Consider the following 26,271-nt stretch of genomic DNA (forward strand, 5'->3'; position numbering starts at 1 on the left):
ACTCCACTAATGATGGAATTGAACCAAACTTGGCACACAGAACTCCCATGACCAACAGAAAATACTGGAATACTGGTTTGGTGGGCATTGACCTTGAGTGTTGTAGTTGTAGTTCACCTACATCCAGAGAGCACTGTGGACTCAAACAATGATAGCTCTGGACCAAACTTGGCACGAATTCCCAGTATGCCCAAATGAGAACACTGGTGAAGTTTGGGGGAAACAGACATTTGGGAATTTATAGTTCACCTCCCATCAAAGAGCATTCTGAACCCTACCAATGATTGAATTGGGCCAAACTTCCCACACAGAACCCCCATGACCAACAGAAAATACTGTATTTTTCTGATGGTCTTTGGCGACCCCTCTGACACCCCCTCGCGACCCTTCCAGGGGTCCAGACCCCCAGGTTGGGAAACACTGCCATAGATGCAGGTGAAACATCTGGAGAGAATGCCTCTAGAACATGGCCATATAGCCCAAAAAACCTACGACAACCCAGTGATTCCGGCCATGAAAGCCTTTGACAATACTATGTTTTTGCCGATGGGATATGCTCTGTATTGCTCAGGGATTCAAGTTCCTAGTTTCATGGAGTTCCTTTGACTCTTTGTTTCTGTCTTCCTTTGTATCTGATGGACTAAACTGGATTACTTTTATTGTGGATTTACTTTTGACTGCTTTGGCTACATATATCCCTACATAAACGACTTGCTGATTTCACCCGACTGGAGTTTTAAGCCAGAGGAGTACGACAGATTCGGAGTGCCGGCCGCGGCCAGAGAATCAAGCCAAACAAGTCGGAACCTGCAGACTCTTTTTTATTAAATTCTCCCAGTTCATCTGTACAGAAAGAAAAAAATGCACATTATGTTCAGTTATCAGTAACAGTTCCAAAATTACACAGCATGGACATGGTAAAAACAAAGGATGGCCAAGTATTTTTTTTGTACACAGAAAAAGAAGGGAAGGAGGGGGGAATCAATTTACAAAAAGAAGAAGACCTTCTTGTTAATGTTATGTTTGCTTTAAAACAGGTATGGCAAACTTCGGCCCTCCAGGTGTTCTGGACTTCAACTCCCACAATTCCTAACAGCCGGTAGGCTGTTAGGAATTGTGGGAGTTGAAGTCCAGAACACCTGGAGGGCCGAAGTTTGCCCATGCCCGTTTTAATGGTCAGGTAACCATTTGCTGTCTCTCTCGTTGCTGCAGGAGGGCCCTCTCTCTGGCACACGTGCGGCACATCCCTCATTCCCAAAACGCGCCAGTCTTGGTCAATCTGCAATGGGAAAAATCACAGTTATGAGCTCCGGAACGCGATGGAAACGGAGAAAGGTCAGCTGGCCAAACTGGGATCGAGTAGCCAAAAGCAGTCCACCAGCGACGGCGGCAACAAAATGCTGGTCCCGCAGAGTGAGCGGATATGGCAAGAAAATAAACCTCTGCTTCCTAAATATGACCCTTCTTCTATTAACATGATCCTCCTCTGTTATCTTAGTGATGCGCCATTGGAGCGCATGAAAGAAGAGCGCATAGATGGGAGGATTTAGGGGGAAAGCGGCTGCTAAGAGAAGGCACTGCGCCTCCGATGCTGTGAAACGTCTCAAAGGGGAGATACTAACTCTCCAAAGGGTCAAAGCACCACTTCTTCATGCAGAGCTCCAACTATCCCATGGTGCGCATCTCCAAAGCATCCCATCGTTCCCATTCTTTAAAAAAGTCAAAGGGTTCCTTCTTTCTGGAAGGAGCAATTCCAACGCTCGGCACCAGGATGCCGGAGCGAAATAACGAAAGCCAAAAGCACGATGGGTTCTTCAAAGAGAAGAACCAAAGCAAAACAGAAGCACGGCAGATGGTAGCTCGTACTTTGTGATTGCTTCCCAAGCATCTCAATTGAGTGCTCAACCTTTTCTGACTCCTCAAAGCAAGAGCAGTTTCTTGTGTCTTACCCTAAGGAGGCAGGAAAACTCAATGCAGTGCAAGTATCTCTACTACAGGGCCCTCACAGTGCACTCACACTTCTTGGAAAAGACAGAGCTCTCTCTTGAGCATGGATAGCATCCGAACTCAAAGCTTTACCTTTAGGATGCGTACAAAGGTGTAGTTGCAAAACAATCTTAGGTGATGCAGTGCAAGTATCTCTACTACTCATAGTGCACTTACACTTCTTGGAAAATTTAAGCTTTTTCTCGAGCATGGAACACCATCCAAGGAACACAAATGAAGCTCTACCTTGAGGATGCGTACAAAGGTGATGCAGTGCAAGTATCTCTGCTACCGGGACCTCATAGTGCACTCATACTTCTTGGAGAAGCTAGAGCGCTCTCTCGAGCATTGATAGCATCCAAGGAACACAAACAAAGCTTTACCTTGAGGATGCGTACAAAGGTGTAGTTGCAAAAGAATCTTAGGTGATGCAGTGCAAGTATGTCTACTACAGGGCCCTCATAGTGCACTCACACTTCTTGGAAAAGCTAGAGCTCTCTCTCAAGCATGGGTAGCATCCGAGGAACACAAACGAAGCTTTACCTTGAGGATGCATACAAAGGTGTAGTTGCAAAACAATCTTAGGTGATGCAGTGTAAGTATCTCTACTACCAGGCCCTCATAGTGCACTCACGCTTCTTGGAAAAGCTAGAGCTCTCTCTCAAGCATGGGTAGCATCCGAAGAACACAAACGAAGCTTTACCTTGAGGATGCATACAAAAGTGTAGTTGCAAAAGAATCTTAGGTGATGCAGTGCAAGTATCTCTACTACCAGGCCCTCATAGTGCACTCACACTTCTTGGAAAAGCTAGAGCTCTCTCTTGAGCATGGATAGCATCCAAGGAACACAAATGAAGCTCTACCTTGAGGATGCGTACAAAGGTGTAGCTGCAAAAGAATCCCAGGAGACCCGAAAGCAGCCACCTGTGCTCAATATAATTCTTATGACCAATGCGATATTCACTCCCAGAGCAAGGGAAGGCAATTGTGGTTGGACAAAGACTCCTCGTGCCTCTTAACAGGGTGATCTCCTCCTTGTCCAGCATCTTTTCTCACAGGGGACACTAAGCTTCTACAACACTGTTTTCCTCCTGATAGACTGCAGAGTTCTGGACCCGGTCTGTCCCTACGCTGCCTCCCTAAGTCTCCAAATACTTTGCAAATTGATAGTCCCTCCCCAGGCTTTTTCAGTAGAGTAAGAACATCCCCCTCTTGGTCTGTGTTTTGGGGTGCACTGCAGATGTGTTTGCAGAAAAGGCAGGATCACAGCCACCAGAGTCTAGGCCAGGATCTTGGGAGGAGAGATCCTGCTAAAAAGGAGAGACTAAGAGCCCTGGAAAGATACCAAGATACCCTTTGGGGAGATGATGGCACAACTGATTTTTTGGGGGATTTAATAGTACCAGGAATAGGGGAGATGGAGGCTTTGGGTTCATGATTCACTTCATTCCAACAATATTCAGGTGGTCAATAAACAGAAGCAAAGGCAGGTCGACTCGGCCGGGTTCCTGTTCACATGCCCTTGGCCCAGCGGTCATCCAAAGCCATGCACAAACCTTCCCAGTTTGCCATCTACCGAGCTATATATATAAAAACATGACACTGCATTGCTCCCTTCCCGGTCGGATGAAAACAAGACACAGTTCCAGGCATCCTGAAGCTAAAATCTTTGCATCTTTGAGCAACGTTTTCAAGAGCAGCAGGAAATATTCACAGTACTGGGACGCAAGACGGTCTGTCCCTGTCGTCCCCCGTCACAGAGAGGTGGTCCCTTTCCAGAAAGGCTTTGACAAAAAGAATGCGAAGCTGTCAATTGCAGAGAGAGTTGGGGGATGTGGGGATTGCTCTGAAGCTTTGCTTCTCCAACTCGCAGGGGCAACCATGCCTTAACTGTTAGTTCAATAGGTTCCCAGCTATACACACCAATAATACCTCCGGTGCTATATTACCTGTGTTTTCTTCCTGTTCTCCCAGTGCCACCCAGTCAGGTTAAGAGTGAGCCCGTACTCAAAACAAAGGTGTGTGATTTTTGCAAAGACTTTGTACTCATTCTTTCTCTCCTTGCCATTTCGTGCTGTCCTCCCCAAATACTCACAATCCCTTGAACGGTATTCTAAAAAGGCCAGAACTCTCCCTCCAGCTCTTAATATTAAATACACACCCTTGTTGTGTCAGGGATAATTTTGCTTAGTAATTAGCACATAACTTGATGTAACTTTCCAAACTTTCCCAGGGTGCCCAAAGTCCCAAATGACTTACTCGCCACACACCGCCTACTATTTCTCCTTTTCCTGCAAAGGGAACCTATATAAGCACTTGGCTTTATGAATCCCAAAGATGAAACTACAAAAGGCCCTTTTTGGCAAAATAAAAATGGAGGAAGAAGCTCAAAAAAGAAAGAAGGAAGGAAGGAAAAAAGAAGACACACAAACAGAACGACGGCGACAGAATGATGGATTCCAGAGGCAACTTTTTGCAAACTGGTTCTAACAATTGGGGATGGTTGTCGAGCCAATGTCCAAAGCAAGGCGGGCGAGAGACCCTTCCCATCCATCCCTTTTGCCCAACCGCACAAAACGCTTTCCCCCCGACACACACACACACGCAAAGCCCGCTGCCCAACACTACTACGCCTGGAAGCGATCTTTTTAAAAATTTACTCCTCGAGCTGCAGGTTGTCAGTCTGGTTTGGAGAGAAGGCAGTTCCAAGAGTACGAGAGAAGAGAGAGAGAGAAGAGAGAGAGAGAGAGAAAGACGTGTCTACAGGCAGGCAAACGACAGTCGCTAACGATGGGGTCACGAAGCTGCGTGCCAACGCGTCCCGAGGGTGAGGCGCCGTGGATGAGACGGGAACCCCGCTGGCACGCGCCGCTCTTCGTCGCCTTCGCTCGCATGGCTCTCCGGAGAGGAGGGCTGGCGGAGGTGGGCCGGGAGACTATACAGAGGAGGGCTGTACAAACGGGGCAACGACGGGCAGGGCCTTCCTTCCTTCCATCAATCCGCTTCCCTCCACGGCGGCGGCGACCAAAGCAGGCTCTACCTGTCCTTCAGCTCTCGTGTCACTCGCTTGGTGATGCGCCCACACATCAGGCCGATGAGGAAGAGGACGCAGATGCCCACGCTGATCACTGACAGGATGTAGTTCTTGGAGGGGGAGGTCATCACTTGCATGGCGAGGTCCGAAAAGCCTTCCGCGGGAGCAACCTAGGAGGGAGGAGAGGCAAGCCGGCCCTGAGCCAAAGCAAAAAGGAAGGCATCCCTACCAAGCAGACACAAGGACATTTGAGCCGGGATATTGCAATGCACTCTCCACGGGGCTGTCCTTGAAGTGCAGAATGCTTCAGCTAGGCTTCCAAGCAAAGCAATTTCCTGGAAAGACTAAACTCTTTGGGTTGTTGCAGGTTTTTCCAGGCTATATGGCCATGTTCTAGAGGCATTTTCTCCTGACGTTTCACCTACATCTATGGCAAGCATCCTCAGAGGTTGTGAGGTCTGTTGGAAATAGGACAATGGGTTTATAAATCTGTGGAATGACCAGGGTGAGACAAAGGACTTTTGTCTGCTGGGGCTAGCTGTGAATGTTTCAGCTGAACACCTTGATTAGCATTCAATGGCTTGGAAGTGCCTGGGGGGAATCTTTTGTTGAGAGTGATTTCATGTGCCTGTTTGTTTCCCCTCTGTTGTTTTGCTGCTGTAATTTTTGAGTTTTTTAATACTGGTAGCCAGATTTTGTTCTATGGCAAGCATCCTCAGAGGTTGTGAGGTTTGTTGGAAGTAGGAAAAATGGGTTTATATATCTGTGGAATGACCAGGGTGGGACAAAGGACTTTTGTCTGCTGGAGCTAGGTCCTTTGTCCCACCCTGGTCATTCCACAGATATACAGACTGCCAATGTGGGGGCTTGTCTGATATCCTTGGGGAGTGAGTTCCAGAGTCGGGGAGCCACCATAGAGAAGGCCCTCTCCCTCGTCCCCAACAATCGTGCCTCCGAAGGAAGTGGGATTGAGAGTAGGGCCTCTCCAGATGAACGAAGAGATAGTGTGGGTTCGTACACAGAAATGCGGTCATGCAGGTAGGCAGGTCCCAAACCGTTCAGGGCTTTGTAGGTAAGAACTAAACACACAGATATCTATAATATGCAGTAGAATAAGGGTTACCTATATGCACAGCTTTATGTTAAGTATGCATTATTAACCTAATTTGAAGCCTTAGTTATACTTGAGAATCTTAGCAAGTTTGGAGTAAAATTATTTATTTATTTATTTGGTACACTTGTATACCGCTAATATCTCAGCCTGTGCGGCGACTCATTGCGGTTTACAACATATTTAAAATACAATATTCACTTTAAAAATATAAAATAGAATATCAAAATACATACATATACATACATAGTATTGGGCCACCAATACAGACCGGAACATGAGTTATACCACTTAATATGTTATGAGTATACTTTGTGAAAAGTGGATAAATATAATACCTATATGAGAAGAATTTCACTACTTTGTAGGTAAGAACCTGCACCTTGAATTGGGACCGGAAAATGAACGGCAGCCAGTGGAGCTCCTTAAACAGGGGGGTTGACCGCTCCCTGTAAGTCGCTTCAGTTAGTAACCTGGCTGCCACCCGTTGAACCAATTGAAACTTCCGAGCCGTCTTCAAGGGCAGCCCCACATAGAGTGCATTACAGTAATCCAATCTGCTTTATCACAGTTTAGCCGGTACTGCACCACCTGATATCTATCAGGAAGTAGCGGCCAGCAATATGCCCCCCCCCCCCACTCCAGTTCCCATATCTTTAACCTTAGAGAAGGATAAAGCAGGCCGCGTCACGCTCACCTTGGCGGCATAGCTCCACATTTCAATCCGGTCGTTAAGGCGCTTCTTACACTCCGGCTGTAGCCGCACACGCTTGTCCTCCAGGGCCTCCATCAAACAGGACATCTCTGCCAGAAATATTGAAAATTAAATAGGCATTTCTAATTACAAAAATGTGAGTCAAGCACTAAAGGGGTTAAATGGATCCAAGGACTCAGCAAAAACTGTAGTTCAATATAAGCAGGTGTATTGTCGAAGGCTTTCATGGCCGGAATCACTCAGTTCTTGTGGGTTTTTTCGGGCTATAGGGCCATGTTCTAGAGGCATTTCTCCTGACGTTTCGCCTGCATCTATGGCAAGCATCCAATGCCATCTGGATGCTTGCCATAGATGCAGACGAAACGTCAGGAGAAATGCCTCTAGAACATGGCCCTATAGCCCAAAAAAACCCACAAGAACTGAGGGATAAGCAGGTGTGTCTGCAGTGTCTGACTCAATGCTATGCAATCCTGGGATTTGTAGTTTGGTGAGGCATCAGCATTCTCTTGGCAGCCACCACAATCCTAAACTACATCCCCCAGGACTCCAAAGCATTGAACCAAGGCAATTAAAGTGGATTCATTCTACAGAATAGATGCTCCCCAAGGTTTTCTTTTCCACTGTTGGAAGTTTTGGTGTTCTAAAGAAGGAATTCTAAGCAGGCAGCCATTGGAATGTGCACCTTTTTTTTTGGCCAAATGACAAAAAGTGTACTTTTCAGGTTGCCATGGATGGCCATGTTCCAGTAGCATTCTCTCCTGACTATTCGTTTGCATCAATGGCAGGCACAACCTATACGGATGCCTGCCATAAATGCAGGCGAAACGCCAGGAGAGAATGCTACTGGAAGATGGCCACACAGCCCGAAAAAGCCACAGCAACCCAGTGATTCCAGCCATGAAAGCCTTCTACAACACAATGCCCTTTTTTGTAGCTGTGCATTACATTTGTCAAAAAAATACTTTATTTTGGTTTCTGGGTTTTGAAAATTGGGGTGTGCATTAGATTCAATGTCGTGTTAGACTCAAGTCAATACAGACACTTGTATATTTGCCTGACTGATTGAGCCATTTGCAGAATAATCAGAAAAGCGGATTTCTTTATTTATTTATAGTGGCAGGAGTGAACCAAAACAATTGTATTGCATTAAAAACAAGCAAACAAACAAACAAAACACAAAGAAAAGTGGATTATTTGGGGGGAAATAAATATGCTCTTCCCCTTGGCAACAAAACATACACAATCACCCTGAAATGTTGCAGAAAACATGCGCGTAGCAAAATGCTTGGTCTGCACTTGTGCCCAGGTGTCTAAGAGGCATTCAGGACCAGCCTTGGTAGGTTCCAAGTGTTTCTTGGGCCCCACAAGTAACGCAAGACTTACGTCTCCCCCGTCCAGGCGGGATGGCCGCGCAATGGTGCTTGATGTCCAGGGCACAGGCCGTATGGAGGACGGGGTCGACAAAGATGTCCGCTTTGCTCTCTTTCAACATGTTCAGCACCTCCTGGGGAGCAAAAGACACCACAGAACTATGAAGACCATGATATAATTCACCTCCTCCAAAAGCTACATCAGCCAAAAGCAGGCCCACACTTTGCAGTGAAATTATAATCTATATATATAAATCTGTTAGGTTGGTTCAACCGGACAGCAAAACTCTAAAACCCCCCAACAAAACTTAACCAAAATTCCCATGCCCATAACACAACCCACAAGGTACAAACATATCTACTCAAAATGAAAAACAACACAACAGCACACTCACAAAACGGCAAAACAAATGAGCATGCGCATTGGCGCCCAGTCGCAAGTTCCCTGGCGCGCGCACACAGCCTTCCGGCCAACGTTCCTTTTGCGGAAGCCATGGCCACTCCAAGCCCCACCGTGCCGCTTCCCGCACACACACACCGCCTGCCGCACGCACACACACAACCCCACGCTCCATCACTCCCCCCGCCGCTGCACACACACGCAACCCCATGCTCCATCACTCCCCCCGCCGCCACACACACACACGCAACCCCACGCTCCATCACTCCCCCCGCTGCCGCACACACACACGCAACCCCACTCCCCCTGCCGCCGCACACACACACACAACCCCACGCTCCATCACTCCCCCCGCCGCCACACACACACACGCAACCCCACGCTCCATCACTCCCCCCGCTGCCGCACACACACACGCAACCCCACTCCCCCTGCCGCCGCACACACACACACAACCCCATGCTCCATCACTCCCCCCGCCGCCACACACACACACGCAACCCCACGCTCCATCACTCCCCCCGCTGCCGCACACACACACGCAACCCCACTCCCCCTGCCGCCGCACACACACACACAACCCCACGCTCCATCACTCCCCCCGCCGTCGCACACACACACGGAAAGAAGGAGAGAAAGAGGGAAGGTTGGCCACAGCAACACGTGGCGGGTAAAGGTTGTTATTTCTATTATTATTATTATGCTATTATTTCTATGAGACCCTTTTAGGGGGAATGGGAGAGGTGTCAGGTCCCAGAGGCAATGCATTGCATTATTGTTATTGTTATGATGGTGGTGAAATAAAAGGAAATAAAAAGAGAAAAAAGGAAGCAAACAGGGAGGGAAGAAAGGCAAAGGAAGAAAGGGGGAGGGAATGAAGGAAAGAGAGAAGGATGAAACCAAGTAGTGAAAGAAAGAAAGAGGTAGAGAAGGAAGAAAGGAGAGAAAGGGGGAGGAAAAGGGGGAAGGAATAGGTAGGGACCTCCCTTTCATAATAGTCCAGATATCTACCTCAACTTTGATAAGTTTTACTAATAGGCCACAGCAACGTGTGGCAGGGCACAGCTAGTAAGTTTATATTTGCTAAAAGAAGTTATTTGCAGTGTGCATAGGAATTCATTCATTTTTTTCCAAATTATAATCTGGCCCTCCAACAGTTTCGAGGGACTATAACCTGGTCCTCTGTCTAAAAAGTTTGAGGGTCCCTTGCCATACACTATTAGTAAGTTTCTGCAGGATGTTATTGCGTGCAGCTACTTTATGCTTGGTATTCATAAGTGTTTCCTAAATGTTACTGTTCAATCTAAGGTGACGCTGAGATATTTAGGGTGGGAACAGTGTTCGAGCTCATGGCCTTCCCAGGTAACTTTCAGTTTCCTGTTGGCTTCAGGCTTCCGTAGGTGGAAAGTACACACTTGTGTCTTGGCAGGGTTAGGCTTCAGGTGGTTCTCTTTGCAGTAGCCGGAGAGATCTTTCAGGGCATTCAAAAGTTGGTTTTCAACTGATTCAACTTCAGCCACTAAAAATGATGTTGATGCCATTTATGGCTGCCAAGGTTACAGCCTGAGGACAGCTGCTCATTGGAGGGAAGGATAGGAGAAGCAAAGATGAAGTCCTTTGGCCACAGAATGAGAAGTCAGGAAAGCTTGGAGGAGAGAATGATGCTGAGGAAAAGGAAGAAAAAAGGAAGAGGAGCCAACCAAGGGCAAGATCGGTGGATGGCATCTTTGAAGGGACTGGCTTGACCTTGAAGGAGCTGGGGGTGGCCACGGCCAACAGGGAACTCTGGCCTGGTCCAAGAGGTGTCAGGAGTCAATTTCTGACGGCATGAAGACATCACAAATTCCCTCCGTGACATCCTGACTGAATCATCCTGGCTGAATCAATTCTCTCTCTGTGACATTTTGAAGCCAGGAGAGGGTGCTGGAAACCTTGTATTGGAACTTGTGAAGCAACAAGCTCTAATAAGGAAACTGAGAAGAGAGGGAGATGAGCAGGAAAGGTGTATAAAAGGAAGTGGTGGTGGGAAAAAGTCAGTAGTATCTTTCTGTGCTGCAGAGATACAAGCAATATATCCATTTCAAAGCAAAAACGGCTTGTGAGTGGTTATTTAATATTGCTATATAGATCCCACAGTCTTACAAGAGGTCACTAAGATGCGGAAGTGACTGAACGAATAAACAACAACACTTGGTTCTATCATAAAAACATGGGAAAAGTGTATTAAATACCAAAACTTTGTTTTTGCGAGACATCTGGCATTGCATTTTGCTCAAGTTTTTCAACCTCAATTCATAGAGAAATGAAGGGAAGAAATAATAATACTAAGAAATTAAATAAAGCAACAAATAAATCGATAACACAGTTAAAAACACTAGCACCAAGGCAGTCCACAAACTAATTGCCAGGCAGTTATTCCAATATAGTTGTAATATATTAATTTGGTCTGGGCATCCCAAGCCCCCTTGTCTCTCTCCTGAGGAATCTGTATCAGGACCAAGTAGCAACAGTCAGAACTGACCGCGGAAAAAGAGACGGGTTCAAGACTGGGAAAGGCGTACGGCAGGGTTGTCTCCTCTCCCCCAACCTTTTTAACTTGTATGCAGAACACATCATGCGATGTGCGGGGCTTGACAAATGCAAGGCTGGGGTGAAAATGGCTGGAAGAAACATTAACAATCTCAGATATGCAGATGATACCACTTTGATGGCTAAAAGCGAGGAGGAGCTGAGGAGCCTTCTCATCAAGGTGAAAGAAGAAAGCGCAAAAGCTGGGTTGCAGCTAAACGTCAAAAAAACCAAGATTATGGCAACAAGAATGATTGACAACTGGAAAACAGAGGGAGAAAATGTGGAGGCCATGACAGGGTTTGTATTTCTAGGTGCAAAGATGAGTGCAGACGCAGACTGTGGCCAGGAAATCAGGAGACGCTTCCTTCTTGGGAGGAGAGCAATGTCCAGTCTCGACAAAATAGTAAAGAGTGTCAGGATCCAGTTTCCGGAGGCTGGGCTTTGGCGCCGAAAACTAGAGTCCTGACGCTTCGCCCTGATAAGGACCGTGCAGCTGGTGACCTTGGGGGGAGGCAGTTGCCTGGTGGCGGGAAGCTTTACGCGGCGTTTTGGGTTCAGCGGGAATCCACACTTCAAATGATTGGGTGTGTATATAAGGGGTTGCCAGCCGTGGCTGGACAATCTCGGCTTTTCCTTTGTCTATGCATCTAACAGTAAAGTTCTTTGTTGATAACGGAAGGAGGTCTTGTGTCATCATTGAACCTGGCTGCTGTGAGCTGACAAAAGAGTAGAGACATCACACTGGCAACGAAGATCCTCATAGTCAAAGCCATGGTATTCCCCGTAGTCACCTACAGATGTGAGAGCAGGACCATAGGGAAGGCTGAGTGAAAGAAGAGATGTTTTTGAGCTGTGGTGTTGGAGGAAAGTTCTGAGAGTGCCTTGGAGCACGAGAAGATCCAACCAGTCCATCCTCCAGGAAATAAAGCCCGGCTGCTCATTGGAGGGAAGGAGACTAGAGGGAAAGCTGAAGTCCTTTGGCCACATCATGAGGAGACAGCAAAGCCTAGAGAAGACAATGATGCTGGGGAAAGTGGAAGGAAAAAGGAAGAGGGGCCGATCAAGGGCAAGATGGATGGAAGGCATCCTTGAAGTGACTGGATTGACCTTGGAGGAGCTGGGGGTGGTGACGGCTGACAGGGAGCTCTGGCATGGACTGGTCCAGGAGGCCACGAAAAGTTGGAAACGACTGAACGAATGAACAACAAATATTCATTCCTAGATGCACCAGTTGCCAATCCAGCTGCCGGTACACTGTTAGGAATGGTGGGACCTGAAGTCCAAAACACCTGGAGGGAGGGCTGAAGTTTGCCCTTGTTTGATATACTCTGGGTGACTGCTCTATGTTCAAGACGGCTACCCTTGCAAATGTGTTAAACACCTTGTTTCTTTACCTTTTTGCACATGTCTGCTTTAATTTTCAGCAGGTTGACTTTGAGGCACTCTTCCACCTGCCCCGTCTGCTCCTGGGCGGCTGCTTCCTCTGCGCACAAGCTGGAGATCTGTTGAGACATAAACAATATTGGGGTTTCTCCTTGCCTTTGGAGCAACAACCCTCCAGTCTATATCTATATCTGGAAGATATTGATGCTAAAGGTGCTCCTACCTCATCTGAGCAGTGCATCTGCAGCTGAGGGTCTAACCGATAGTCCAAGGCTGACTCCTCAATGATCACGCGGATCTGGTCTTCGCAGTCGGGAGAGAGGCGCTGTCGAGGGGACAAGAACAGGAAAGAGTCCTGCCAGGTTAACACTAAGGAAAAGATTAATCCCTTGCTTGCCTGTAATGGTGCTTCTTCCCACAGCTGGCGCACAAGTTTAATTGTGCGAATGCTCCCCTGGCCACCGCCGAGACCTGGGGTTTCAGGCCCAGCAGAACTCCCAAGCTGCGAACCTGCGTCTCTACACACACACACACACACACACACACTGCAGTCACCTCTGTAGGGTGTCTCCCCCCAGAACTGAATGATGACATCAGGGAATCCCAATGGTCAATGTAGGCCACTGGGATCCCACATTTCTATATCTGATGCACAAGCAGCCTCACACAGGCTCTGGCTTTTCTATACAGTGATGATGATGATGATGAGGATGATAATAATAATAATAATAATAATAATAATAATAACAATAACTTTATCACTCCTGTAACTCTGTCACTCCTTTCCACCCGCTACTAAGGAGGCTGTCGAGGTCCTGAACCGGTGCTTGGCCGCTGTGACGGTCTGGATGAGGGCGAACAAATTGAAACTCAATCCAGACAAGACAGAGGTCCTCCTGGTTAGTCGCAAGGCCGAACAGGGCAGAGGGTTACAGCCTGTGTTGGATGGGGTCGCACTCCCCCTGAAGATGCAGGTTCGCAGTTTGGGTGTGATCCTGGACTCATCGCTGAGCCTGGAACCTCAGGTTTCGGCGGTGACCAGGGGAGCATTTGCACAGTTAAAGCTTGTGCGCCAACTGCGCCCGTACCTTGGGAAGTCTGACTTGGCCACGGTAGTCCACGCTCTGGTTACATCCCGTCTAGACTACTGCAACGCTCTCTACGTGGGGTTGCCTTTGAAGACGGCTCAGAAGCTCCAACTAGTCCAACGCTCGGCAGCCATGATACTAACAGGAGCGGAGCGCAGGGAGCATACCACTCCTCTGCTGCACCAGCTCCACTGGCTGCCGATTTGCTACCGGGCTCAATTCAAAGTGCTGGCGTTGGCCTTTACCTATCCGAACGTATCTCTGCCTATCAGCCCGCCAGGACCCCAAGATCTTCTGGGGAGGCCCTGCTCTCGATCCCGCCTGCTTCACAGATGCGGCTGGCGGGGACGAGAGACAGGGCCTTTTCTGTGGTGGCCCCTCGGCTGTGGAACGCCCTTCCCATGGAGGTAAGATCAGCCCCCTCGCTAATGGTGTTCCGAAGGAGATTAAAAACTTGGATGTTTGAAAGGGCATTTGGTTAATCAGTGCAATGAATGTGACGATTACAGGAACGGAAATATGGACGACGAAATTGGATCACGACTCTAGTTATGAGATGCATTGTGTTGTTATTGTTGTGTCAATATTCTATATTGTGCTCTAATGGTTTTAAATTGTATATCGTTGATTGATCTTATCCTTGTTGTAAACCGCGTTGAGTCGCCTGTTAGGCTGAGAAACTGCGGTATACAAGTAAAGTAAATAAATTTATTTATACCCCGCTCCATCTCCCCCAGAGGGACTCGGTGCAGCTTACATGAGGCCATGCCCATCAGTACAACACACAACAATATAACACAAAAAAATAATAATAATAAAACCAAAAAATTAAAAAACATGAAATGCAAAACCAATTATCATTAGCGACACAGCAATATAAAATCAGACATTAAAACACAAAGAATTTCGCTGGGAGGGGCCAAATTCGGGATAAAATTTTAAAACACTGGGGGATAGGACAAGGTCAAACATCGGGAGGAGGATCCGGGGATGAGGAAGGATTTAATTGCACGAACCATAAGATAAAGTGCTACTGAGATCATTTTGTGCAAAGTTTTTGGTCAGGGAGTATCTCACATTCAATCACTAAAGGCACATTGGAATAACCAGGTTTCAGAATCCTCCTGAAGATTGCCAGTGTAGGGGCTGGTCTAGTATCTCTGGGAAGTGAGTTCCAGAGCTGGGGGGCCACCACAGAGAAGGCCCTCTCTCTCATCCCCGCAAGTCGCACTTGTGGTGCGGGCAGGAGCGAGAGAATAATAATAATAATAATAATTTATTTATGTATGTATGTATGTATGTATGTATGTATTTGTCGTGTCACATCAACCAGTTTATTATGTTACATTTCTAACAGAGCAAAGCAAACAAACCGAAAAATACACAACTTGTGAGTTTGGTAGTTGGTTAAATGTCCTTTGACCAGTATCTGTCCCCTTGGAGTGCCTCTGGTGTGGCCGCAAGAAGGTCCTCCCTTGTGCATGTGGCAGGGCTAAGGTTGCATTGCAGCAGGTGGTCAGTGGTTTGCTCTTCTCCACACTCGCATGTCGAGGATTCCACTTTGTGACCCCATTTCTGAAGGTTGGCTCTGCATCTCGTGGTGCCAGAGCGCAGTCCGTTCAGCGCCTTCCAAGTCGCCCAGTCTTCTGTGTGCCCAGGAGGGAGTCTCTCATTTGGTATCAGCCATTGGTTGAGGTGCTGGGTTTGAGCCTGCCACTTTTGGACTCTCGCTTGCTGAGGTGTTCCAGCGAGTGTCTCTGTAGATCTTAGAAAATTATGTCTAGATTTAAGTCGTTGGCGTACTGGCTGATACCCAAACAGGGGATGAGCTGGAGATGTCTCTGCCTTGGTCCTTTCACTATTGGCTGCTACTTCCCAGCGGATGTCAGGTGGTGCAATACCGGCTAAGCAGTGTAATTTCTCCAGTGGTGTGGGGCGCAGACACCCCGTGATAATGCGGCATGTCTCATTAAGAGCCACATCCACTGTTTTAGTGTGGTGAGATGTGTTCCACACTGGGCATGCATACTCAGCAGCAGAGTAGCACAGCGCAAGGGCAGATGTCTTCACTGTATCTGGTTGTGATCCCCAGGTTGTGCCAGTCAGCCTTCGTATGATATTGTTTCTAGCACCCACTTTTTGCTTGATGTTCAGGCAGTGCTTCTTGTAGGTAAGAGCATGGTCCAGAGTGACTCCCAGGTATTTGGGTGCGCTGCAATGCTCCAGTGGGATTCCTTCCCAGGTGATCTTCAGAGCTCGGGATGCGTCTCTGTTCTTGAGATGAAAGGCACATGTCTGTGTTTTAGATGGGTTAGGGATCAGCTGGTTTTTGCTGTAGTAGGCAGTAAGAGCACCTAGAGCTTTGGAGAGCTTCTGTTCTACCGTCTCAAAGCTCCCTGCTTGAGCAGTAATGGCACGATCATCAGCATAGATGAAGCTCTCTGTCCCTTCTGGCAGTGGTCATTTGTGTAGATGTTGAACATGGATGGAGCAAGCACGCTCCCCTGAGGCAGGCCGCTCTTCTCTTTCCGCCATCTGCTTCTCTGGCCCTGGAACTCAACAAAAAAGCTCCTGTTTTGTAGCAGGTTTCCTATGAGGCGGGTGAGGTGGTCGTCCTTTGTGATATTATACATTTTTCTCAGGAGGAGGCGGTGGTTCACAGTCTCATAGGCTGCTGAGAGGTCTATGAAGACAGCTCCTGTGATCTGCTGCCTTTCAAAGCCATCTTCTATGTGCTGAGTGAGGTTCAGCACTTGCGATGTGCAGCTTTTGCCTTTCCTGAAGCCAGCTTGCTGTGGGATCAGACATGGGTCTATTTTTTCCATAATTCTATGCAAAATAAGTCTCTCCAGAACTTTGTAGAGGTGGCACAACAGGGAGATTGGTCTGTAGCTTTTTGGGTCATTGCGGTCTTTGCCTGGCTTCAAGATGGCGATAATAACAATAATAATACTTTATTTGTACCCCGCTACCATCTCCCCAAGGGACTCAGTGCGGCTTACATAAGGCCGAGCCCACAATACATCAAAACGAGCAATAACAACAACAATACAAAGCAATTAAAATAAATCTCAACAATAACAGCATAAACATGCACAACACACATTTAAAATCTATGGCTGGGCTGAATGTAATTAAAATTTAAAATAATGCTGGGCATGAACAAGATAGGGAGGTGGGGCGTTGGTGGGGACATACAAACAATCCTAAATCAGTATAAGGTGCTTTAGAGGACATAGTGCTAAGGGTTCATTATTCTGGGAAGGCACACTGGAATAACCATGTTTTCAAGCTCCTCCTAAAGACTGCCAGAGATGGGGAATGCCTGATGTCATTGGGAAGTGAGTTCCAGAGTCGAGGGGCCACCACAGAGAAGAGCCTCTCCGGAAGATCGAAGAGATCATATGGGTTCGTAAATGGGAATGCGGTCATAAAGTTAATAATACACCTTGATATCTTGAGTTAAGAGTCTAATTTGTTCAGTAACCGAGCTCTTAACTCAAAATTCTCTCATCTCAAAGCAAATTTTCAAAATGCTATGATTCCCTTTCAAACCCTCAACCACCCCCTATTTTTTGTAATGTGTTTTTAAATAAGCAAATGTACCTAACAAATAAGATATAATTGCACGTGAGACAATAAAAAAGACAGATCAGACAGGAGAAGAAACCCAACTTGCAAGAGGTCTCGCTCACTCACCAGGTCTGCGTATTTCAGCTTCAGGCAGGAGATGACCTGTCCCTCCAGCTCCGAATCGTCCTTGGCTTTGCTCAGGATGCTCTGGCAGAATTTGGGGATGTCCGCTTTGCAGGCCTTCCGGAGGACCGGGTTCAGGCGGTAATCTGCCAGGGAGAGGAAAGGAGTTGTCAGAGTTCCAGGTCAGCTACAGGAAGGAAGGAAGGAAGGAAGGAAGGAAGGAAGGAAGGAAGGACCAACTGACCTGTTTGCAGAATGTCACAGCTTTCACCAATCAGGCACAACTGAGTTTTTTTTAGTCTGATAGCATTTGTTGCAGCTAAATTGGAAGGACTCTTTGTCTGTCCAGTCCATTTTAGCTTGTGAATTTTAACCAACATTTTAATCAGTATTTTTACCTGTGTATATTTGCTACATGTATTTTAATAGCATCTTGTTTTATCTCGATGTTTAATTATGTTGTTCACATAATCGTGAAGTCAACAGTATTGTATGATTCCTGCATTGCGCTGGATAGACAGATCGTATGGCTCTGGAGACTAGGAGAGAATGGAGCAATGGATTCGAACCACAGGAAACAAGATTCCACCCAGGACTTTAAGATCATCTGGGGAGGCCCTGCTCTCGGTCCTGCCTTCGTCACAAGTATGGCTGGCGGGGACGAGAGACAGGGCCTTCTCAGTGGTGGCCCCTCGGCTATGGAACGCCCTCCCTAAGGATATCAGATCGGCCCCCTCCCTTTTAACATGTCGAAAGAGTCAAGACTAGGCTCTCTGAGCAGGCACTTTCAAATACAGTATAACAGACATAGGAAAATGGAATGGTTGAATGATGACTGGACAATGTTTTAATAGGAGACCCTACTGTTTATGTTTTTATTGATCTTGTTGTGGTTTTATTATCTGATTGTTTTTATTGTATTGAAATTGTAATTTATGGTCTTGGCACCAATTGCAAAACGCCCCAAGTCGCCTGCGGGCTGAGAGGGACGGTATAGAAATATAGTAAGTAAGTCAATAAATAAATAATGATTATATTATTGTTGTTGTTGTTGCTATATTTATTTATACCCCTGGGTTGTTGTAGGTTTTTCAGGCTGTATGGCCATGTTCTGGAAGCATTCTCTCCTGACGTTTCGCCTGCATCTATGGCAGGCATCCTCAGAGGGTGTGAAGTCCATTGAAAACTAGAAAAATGAGGTTTATATATCTGTGGCTGGGAGAGAGAATTCTTGTCTGTTGGAGCTAGGTGTGAATGTTTTAATTGGCCACCTTGATTAGCATTTTAATGGCCTGACAGTTTCAAGGTGTGGCTTCTTCCTGTCTGGGAGAATCCTTTGTTGAGAGGTGATTAACTGTCCCTGATTGTTTCTTGTCTGGAGTTTCCCTGCGTTTGAGTGTTGTTCTTTATTTAATTATATTTAATTTTAGAGTTTTTTTAATACTGGTAGTCAGATTTTGTTCATTTTCATGGTTTCCTCCTATCTGTTGAAATTGTCCACATGCTTCTTGTGGATGTCAATGGCTTCTTTGTGTAGTCTGACATGGTGGTTGTGAGAGTGGTCCAGCATTTCTGTGTTCTCAAATAGTATTCTGTGTCTAGGTTGGTTCATCAGGTGCTCTGCTATGGCTGACGATTTATACCCTGCTTTATCTCTCTCAAAGGAGACCCAAAACATTTGGAAGGACAGCCCACTCTTCCCTCCCTGCCCCGTCACAAGCCTAGGAAGGAGGCCACAGTTACCTGTGTTCTGAGTAATCTGGCGCTTGGTGATCATTTGCTTGCACTTGGGATCCATCACTTCACTGTTCTTGTTCTGTTTCAAGCACTGCAGCATGTTCTTTGCATCGGCCTCGGGGCAAAATCTCTGCCAAAAGAGAGAGAGAAAAGCTATGGTTCAGTAAAAGCTTGGCCAGGATTCGCTGTATTCTGGGAAAAGGAAGAAAGGCAAAGTCAGACAAGATTGCATTGTTCCATTGTGTGGCATGGATATGGGATGATGACTCAGGTGGAAATATATTATTATTATTATTATTATTATTATTATTATTCTAAGTAACATATTTTTTGTTCCTGGGTTCTACATGTCATTTCCTAATTAGTTATACCATAAAAGCATGGGAAAAGTTTATTAAACTGCCAAAACTTTGCTTTTGAGGGACATCCTGCTATATATGAGCGGCATCCAGGGCATCTTTTTTGATGAATGTCAAAGTTGCAGTTTGATGGTAAATGCTAAGAAAAATTAAGCAGAAGTCATGTCATATTTGCTGGTTAAACCCTTGTGCTACTGAACCGCTGACCTGAAAGTTGGCTGAACTGCTGACCTAAAGGTTGGCAGTTCAAATCCATGAGATGGGTGAGCTCTCATCTGTCAGCCCTAGCTCCTGCCAACCTAGCAGTTCACCGGGATTGTGGCGCAGCTGTCTGAGTGTCAGCTGCATTAAGATTACTTCTGACCAAAAGGTCATGAGTTCGAAGACAGCCCAGGTCGGAGTGAGCTTCCAACCAATTGCGTAGCTTGTTATCAACCTTTGCAACCCAAAAGACAGTTGCATCTGTCAAGTAGGAAAACTAGGTACCACCTATGTGTGGGGAGGCTAATTTAACTAATTTAGGAGGCCATAAAAAAGACTCCAGCAAAGCACTCCAGCAAAGCATGCGGGGAATGCGGAAGTACTTCATCAGTGTCACAGATGGACGATGAAAGCGACAGCTCCCCTGGCGGCCAGAAAAAGTTAAATAGCCTCTGACGTCTGTCTGTATCTGTTGTGTGTCTTTGGCATTGAATGTTTGCCATATATGTGGCCATTGTAATTCGCCCTGAGTCCCCTGTGGGGTGAGAAGGGCGGAATATAAATACTGTAAATAAATAATAAATGATCATACCATGTTTTGCTCTAGTTTTTCAATGAATATCTCATTGAGTCACAACCAATTGCAACCTAGTTTTTGGCAGCCACAAAAACAAAGTTCCTGGAGTAGAACTACTACTTTCAAAATACAGATTGCACAATGAAACCAGGAACAAAATATTCAAATTTTGTTACATAGTGTTGTTGTTTTTATTATTATTAGTATCCCACTTTATTATTATCATCTCATTATTATTATTATTATTATTATTATTATTATTATTACCCCACTTTATTCTTACTATCTCTTTAAGAAAAGAGAGCCAAAGTGGCTCACAAGAATACCAACACAATGTAATTTAAAATCTAATAAATATATAAACGTTAAAATAGAAACTGGAAAAAGCTTAGAAAACCAATGGATCCAAAACAGGGCAGAGGGTTAAGTAAGGGTTAAGTAAGCAGGGCTCACACTGGCCTTTCATTATTATATTTCAATATTATTATTTCAGTATTATCAGGCTTGGCCTCATGTAAGCCGCCCCAAGTCCCCTTTGAGGAGATGGTGGCAGGGTATAAAGATTATTATTATTATTATTATTATTATTATTATTATTATTATTCATTCTACCTTTAAATAATAATAATAATAATAATAATAATAATAATAATAATAATAATAACAACAAATTATTATTATTATTATTATTATTATTGGGTTGTTGTAGGTTTTGTCGGGCTATATGGCCATGGTCTAGAGGCATTCTCTCCTGACGTTTCGCCTGCATCTATGGCAAGCATCCTCAGAGGTAGTGAGGTCTGTTGGAACTAGGAAAAAGGGTTTATATATCTGTGGAATGACCAGGGTGGGACAAAGAACTCTTGTCTGCTGGGGCTGGGTATTATTATTATTATTATTATTATTATTATTATTATTATTTATACCCAGCTTTATTTCTCCTAAAGGGGACTCAAAGCAGCTTAACATAAAAGCATTAGCATACAATTTAAAATATACAGATATGCAAACATTAAAACAGAATTAATTATAGAGAGTATAAAAAATTTCCCAGTTAAAATCCACTAAAACACGTGTTGTTATTAAGTTTAAGTAATCTATGTCCCATGAAACCCTAACCCTAACCCTGAACTTCAACCATCTCTCCGTTGTACCTCTATCCCAATCAAGCCTGTATCATGTCCCATGTTCTAGATCAGCCACAAGAGGCTGATGGTTCAACTGATGATTTAGAGAGGATTGTGCGCTTTCCTGTGGCACAAAGTGATGAGCTCTCAAGTCTGGGAAATGATGGTTCTCTCTGTGAGAAAACTGGCTCGGAAAGTGTAGGGCCTCAAGGGCATTCAGGGAGTCAGAAGCAGCAACAGCAGATAAGAAATCGAGTGAAGAGCTAAGTGATAAGGAGGGTTCCCATGAGAACCCACCGGTAGTATGGAGATCAATAAAAGTCTTTGTTTACCTATCAGAGCTGAAAATAGATTGCATCATTCAGATTATGTGGGAAAGTTGGGAAGGAAATTCATGGGAAACAGAATGATTTCATGGGTGTCTATTAAACAACAAGTTGTTTACCTTAAGGTCAGTTCAGGCAATGCTGCGTTAGGGTGAGAAGCTAAGCCTGAGTTCTCTTGTTCTTGGGGTTCAAGTCAAGCTTTGATTTTGGATTTTATATATCTTAGAAGTTTTATACGTTCCTGTTAATGTACTCTTGCTCAAGTTATATTAGTCAAACCTTCTTCATTATGGATTTATGATTATGGAATGTGATTCCTGGCTCTTCCTCGACTTGGTAGCCTTTGGAACTTTCTGAGACATTTGGATTGTTGGTTGGTTATCACCTGTTGCTAAACCTTTTTTGGACTATATATCTTCCTCTCTTATTCCTGATTTTTATATGCTTTTTATACACTTTTACAATAAACCAAAGTGCTCTTCCAATACATTTTACAATAAACCAAGTGCTGTTCCAACTGTCACCAGCCAATCCCTCCCCAAAGCCAGAAATACAGCTTAATGGTGTAACATTAGAAAATGTTGACCATTTCTGCTCCCTTAGCAGCCACCTCTCCACAAAAGTCAACATTGACACTGAAATGCAACACTGCCTGAGCTATGCGAGTGCAGCATTCTTCCGAATGAAGCACAGAGTGTTTGAGGACCGGGACATCTGTAGGGAGACCAAGGTGCTTATTTATAAAGCTATTATCCTCCCAACCCTGCTTTACGCCTGCGAGACATGGACTATTTACAAAAATCACATGCAACTCCTGAAACGATTCCATCAGCATTGCCTCTAGAATATCCTGCAAATCTCTTGGGAAGACAAACGGACAAATGTCAGCGTGCTGGAAGAAGCAAAGACCACCAGCATTGAAGCGATGGTCCTTCACCATCAACTCCGCTGGACTGGCCATGTTGTCCAGATGCCCGACAACCATCTCCCAAAACAGTTGCTCTACTCTGAACTCAAGAACGGAAAATGAAATGTTGGTGGACAGGGAAAAGAGATTGAAAGATGGGCTCAAAGCCAACCTTAAAAATTGTGGCATAGACACTGAGAACTGGGAAGCACTGGCCCTTGTGCACTCCAGCTGGAGGTCAGCTGTGGCCAGCAGTGCTGTAGAATTTGAAGAGGCATGAATGGAGGGCGAAAAGAGAAACGTGCCCTCACTGCGGGAGAAGATGCAGGTCAAGAATAGGGCTCCACAGTCACCTACGGACCCACCAGCACACTGATCCTGGAAGACTATCCTACTCCGACAACGAGGGATCGCCTAAGTAAGTAAATACAATAAACTGTTTGCTTATATACCTGGTACGGTGATCATAGGTGTTTCCAAGTCTGAAGTGCAACAGCCCAAAGTTGTAAGAAAACAACTACCGTATATACTCGAGTATAAGCCGACCCGAATATAAGCCAAGTCACTTAATTTTACCACAAAAACTGGGAAAATGTATTGACTCAAGTATAAGCCGAGGGTGAGAAATTCAGAAGCTACTGGTACATTTCAAAATGAAAATAGATACCAATAAAATTATATTAATTGAGGCATCAGTAGGTTAAATGTTTTTGAATATTTATATAACATTGTAATTTAAGATAAGACTGCCCTAACCTTCAATGTAACTGTGCTTATGTATCCTTCCAATAATAATAAAGACAGTAAAATAATAAATGGAATAATAATAATATAGAGTGAAATAATAAATGGAATAATAACAATCATAGAGTAAAATAATAAATTTAATGAGAACACATATAAAATAAAATAATAAATGTAATAATAAAGTAAAGTGATAAATATAATAATAGAGTAAAATAATAAATGCAATAATAATAATAATAATAATAATGACAGAGTAAAATAATAAATAACCTTGACTCGAGTATAACCCTAGGGGGACTTTTTCAGCCTAAAACAAGGGTTGAAAAACTAGGCTTATACTTGAGTATATATAGTATGTTATAGCATAAGAACAAGCTCAATAGTCTCCTGCTCAAAGGCAGAACTGGGCCACACAAAACAGGTACCATTTGTCTATGCTCTTTTACATCCAAGGAGTGGATTTCCGTATCATTCTGCCATATTTATTTATTTTATTTATTTATTTACTGCATTTGTTGACCGCCGTTCTCAGCCCTAGGGCGACTCACGGCGGTGTACAACATATAAAAAGACAATTTACAATGAAAGCAATATCATAAACAACAATAACAACATCACTATTAATACCATTACACTAAATCATTCGCGACGTCTCATCATAGAATCACAATCCAATCTCGTTATCCATATTCCGTTCCACTCATCATTGCCAATTTGTTGTAGCACTTAGTCAAACGCCTTCTCAAACAACCACGTCTTTAGGCTCTTGCGGAATGTCATAAGGGAGGGCGCCTGTCTGATGTCTACAGGGAGGGTGTTCCACAGCCGGGGGGCCACCACCAAGAAGGCCCTATCCCTCGTCCCCGCCAGGCGTGCCTGTGAGGCAGGCGGGATCGAGAGAAGGGCCTCCGCAGACGATCTCAAGGTCCTCGTGGGCTCATAGGCCGAGATGCGGTCAGATAGGTATTTTGGGCCGGAACCGTTTAGGGCTTTGTAGGCCAACACCAGCACCTTGAATTGGGCCCGGTAGCAGATCGGCAGCCAGTGGAGCTGGGACAACAAGGGCGTTGTGTGCTCCCTGCGTCCCACTCCTGTTAGTAACATGGCTGCCGCGCGCTGGACTAGCTGGAGCTTCCGGCCCGTTTTCAAGGGCAGCCCCACGTAGAGAGCGTTGCAGTAGTCAAGGCGGGATGTGACCAGAGCGTGGACTACCATGGCCAAGTCAGACTTCCCAAGGTACGGGCGCAGCTGGCGCACGAGCCTGAGCTGTGCGAATGCTCCCCTGGTCACCGCTGAAACCTGGGGGTCCAGGCTCAACGATGAATCCAGGATCACACCCAAGCTGCGAACCTGCGCCTTCAAGGGGAGTGCCACCCCATCCAGCACAGGCTGTAACCCTATGCCCTGTTCGGCCTTGCGACTGACCAGGAGTACCTCTGTCTTGTCTGGATTTAATTTCAATTTGTTCGCCCTCATCCAGACCATTACAGCGGCCAGGCACTGGTTCAGGACCTCGACATATTTTGCACTCTTAATATCAAACCTCCTGGGTTCAACCATATTACAAAGAGTCAAAAGGACCAAAAGCCCCTCCTCCTTCAGCAATGGTATTCTTACCTTAATCATCTGCTTGCAGACCCGCATGAGAGTGTAATCCAGCTCTGGGTCCATCATTTCTGTCTCTTGGAGTTTGAAGACTTTCTGGTGGCAGCGGGTGTTCAGCTGCTTCTTGTTCTCCTTCAGGCACTCGATAATCTGCAATTGAACAGCCACGGCTAAGGATGCGCCCCAAGGGGAACGAGATGACGCTAGATGGCAGCATTGCTGAGAGTTTGTCAACAATCAAACACGCTTGCCAGACCAAAGGGGAAAGTCAGCATCACAGGAACAATAGTAATATCAGTATGACAAAGGGTGAGAACTATCAGGGTGAGAGTCTCAAAGTTCAACCAACGGCATGGGAATGAATCCAGAAGCACTCCCACAAAGTCAACAGAGGTTCTTTGCTTTCCGTTCGGGCATGGCAAAGAAGAGAGGAAACCAAAGCATGTCCGAACATGTTTTGGTGCAGAAGGTGTTCCAGGAAGAGCTCCTTAAAAGAAAGAACTCGGATGGCAATGAAGAGCATCCATTCTCAGGCTGACGTGTTCAACTGCAACTCCCATAATCCCTGGGCATCAGGACTAACTGGAGAATATGGCAGCTGCAGTCCAACAAGCTTCACAGGATTTTATTTATTTATTTATGACACTAGCTGTGCCCTGCCACGCATTGCTGTGGCCTATAGTAAGAATTTTCGAAGTAGAGGCAGATATCTGAACTATTATGAAAGAGAGGTACTTACCTATTCCTTCCCCCTTTTTCTTCCCCTTCCCCTTTCTCTCCTTTCTTCCTTCTCTACCTCTTTCTTTCATTCCTTCTTTCGCTCTTTGGTTTCATTCTTCCTTCTCTTTTTCCTTCCTTCCCTCCCCTTCTCTACTTCTTTGTCTCCTTCCCTCCCTGTTTCCTTCCTTCTTTCCCTTTTTATTTCCTTTTCTCCTTCCTTCCTTCTTTATCTCCTTCCTGCCTTTCCTTTCCTTTTCCTTTCCTATTTTCTCTTTTTCCTTCTTTCGGTACCTCTTTCCTTCCTTCCTTCTCTTTTTCCTTCCCTCCTTCCTTCCTGTCTGTTCTCCCCCAATACCATGGTAGAGTCCCTTCTAACTCTATTCTATGAGTATATTTAATATAGTAATATATAGTAGCAACATTATATTATATAGTAGTATATATAAAAATAATATATATATATATATATATATATATATAAAAATATAGAATATATAAAAATAATATATACTACATATACTATATATATAGTATATATAAAAATAATATAATATATATATATACTACTATATTATATAGTAGTATATATAAAATAATATAATATATATATG

At 45.2% G+C, this 26,271-nt stretch overlaps 1 protein-coding gene across 1 annotated transcript in view; it reads right to left on the minus strand.

Moving 5' to 3' along the window:
* Positions 1-803: 803 nt before the first annotated feature.
* The window catches only part of GLG1 (golgi glycoprotein 1), a 167,676-nt gene continuing 142,208 nt past the window's right edge, over positions 804-26,271 (minus strand). Inside the window, exons 19-27 of the mRNA XM_060788388.2 lie at positions 24,953-25,090; positions 19,098-19,221; positions 17,358-17,500; positions 12,794-12,895; positions 12,582-12,689; positions 8,230-8,350; positions 6,829-6,935; positions 5,027-5,190; positions 804-1,279 (exon numbers count right to left, since the gene is read on the minus strand). Coding sequence (XP_060644371.2) covers positions 1,249-1,279; positions 5,027-5,190; positions 6,829-6,935; positions 8,230-8,350; positions 12,582-12,689; positions 12,794-12,895; positions 17,358-17,500; positions 19,098-19,221; positions 24,953-25,090 — 1,038 coding nt within the window. The 3' untranslated portion in view covers positions 804-1,248. The remainder of the gene's footprint in view (positions 1,280-5,026; positions 5,191-6,828; positions 6,936-8,229; positions 8,351-12,581; positions 12,690-12,793; positions 12,896-17,357; positions 17,501-19,097; positions 19,222-24,952; positions 25,091-26,271) is intronic.

Source organism: Anolis sagrei, chromosome 8 (assembly GCF_037176765.1).
Source record: "Anolis sagrei isolate rAnoSag1 chromosome 8, rAnoSag1.mat, whole genome shotgun sequence".
Taxonomy (NCBI): domain Eukaryota; kingdom Metazoa; phylum Chordata; class Lepidosauria; order Squamata; family Dactyloidae; genus Anolis; species Anolis sagrei.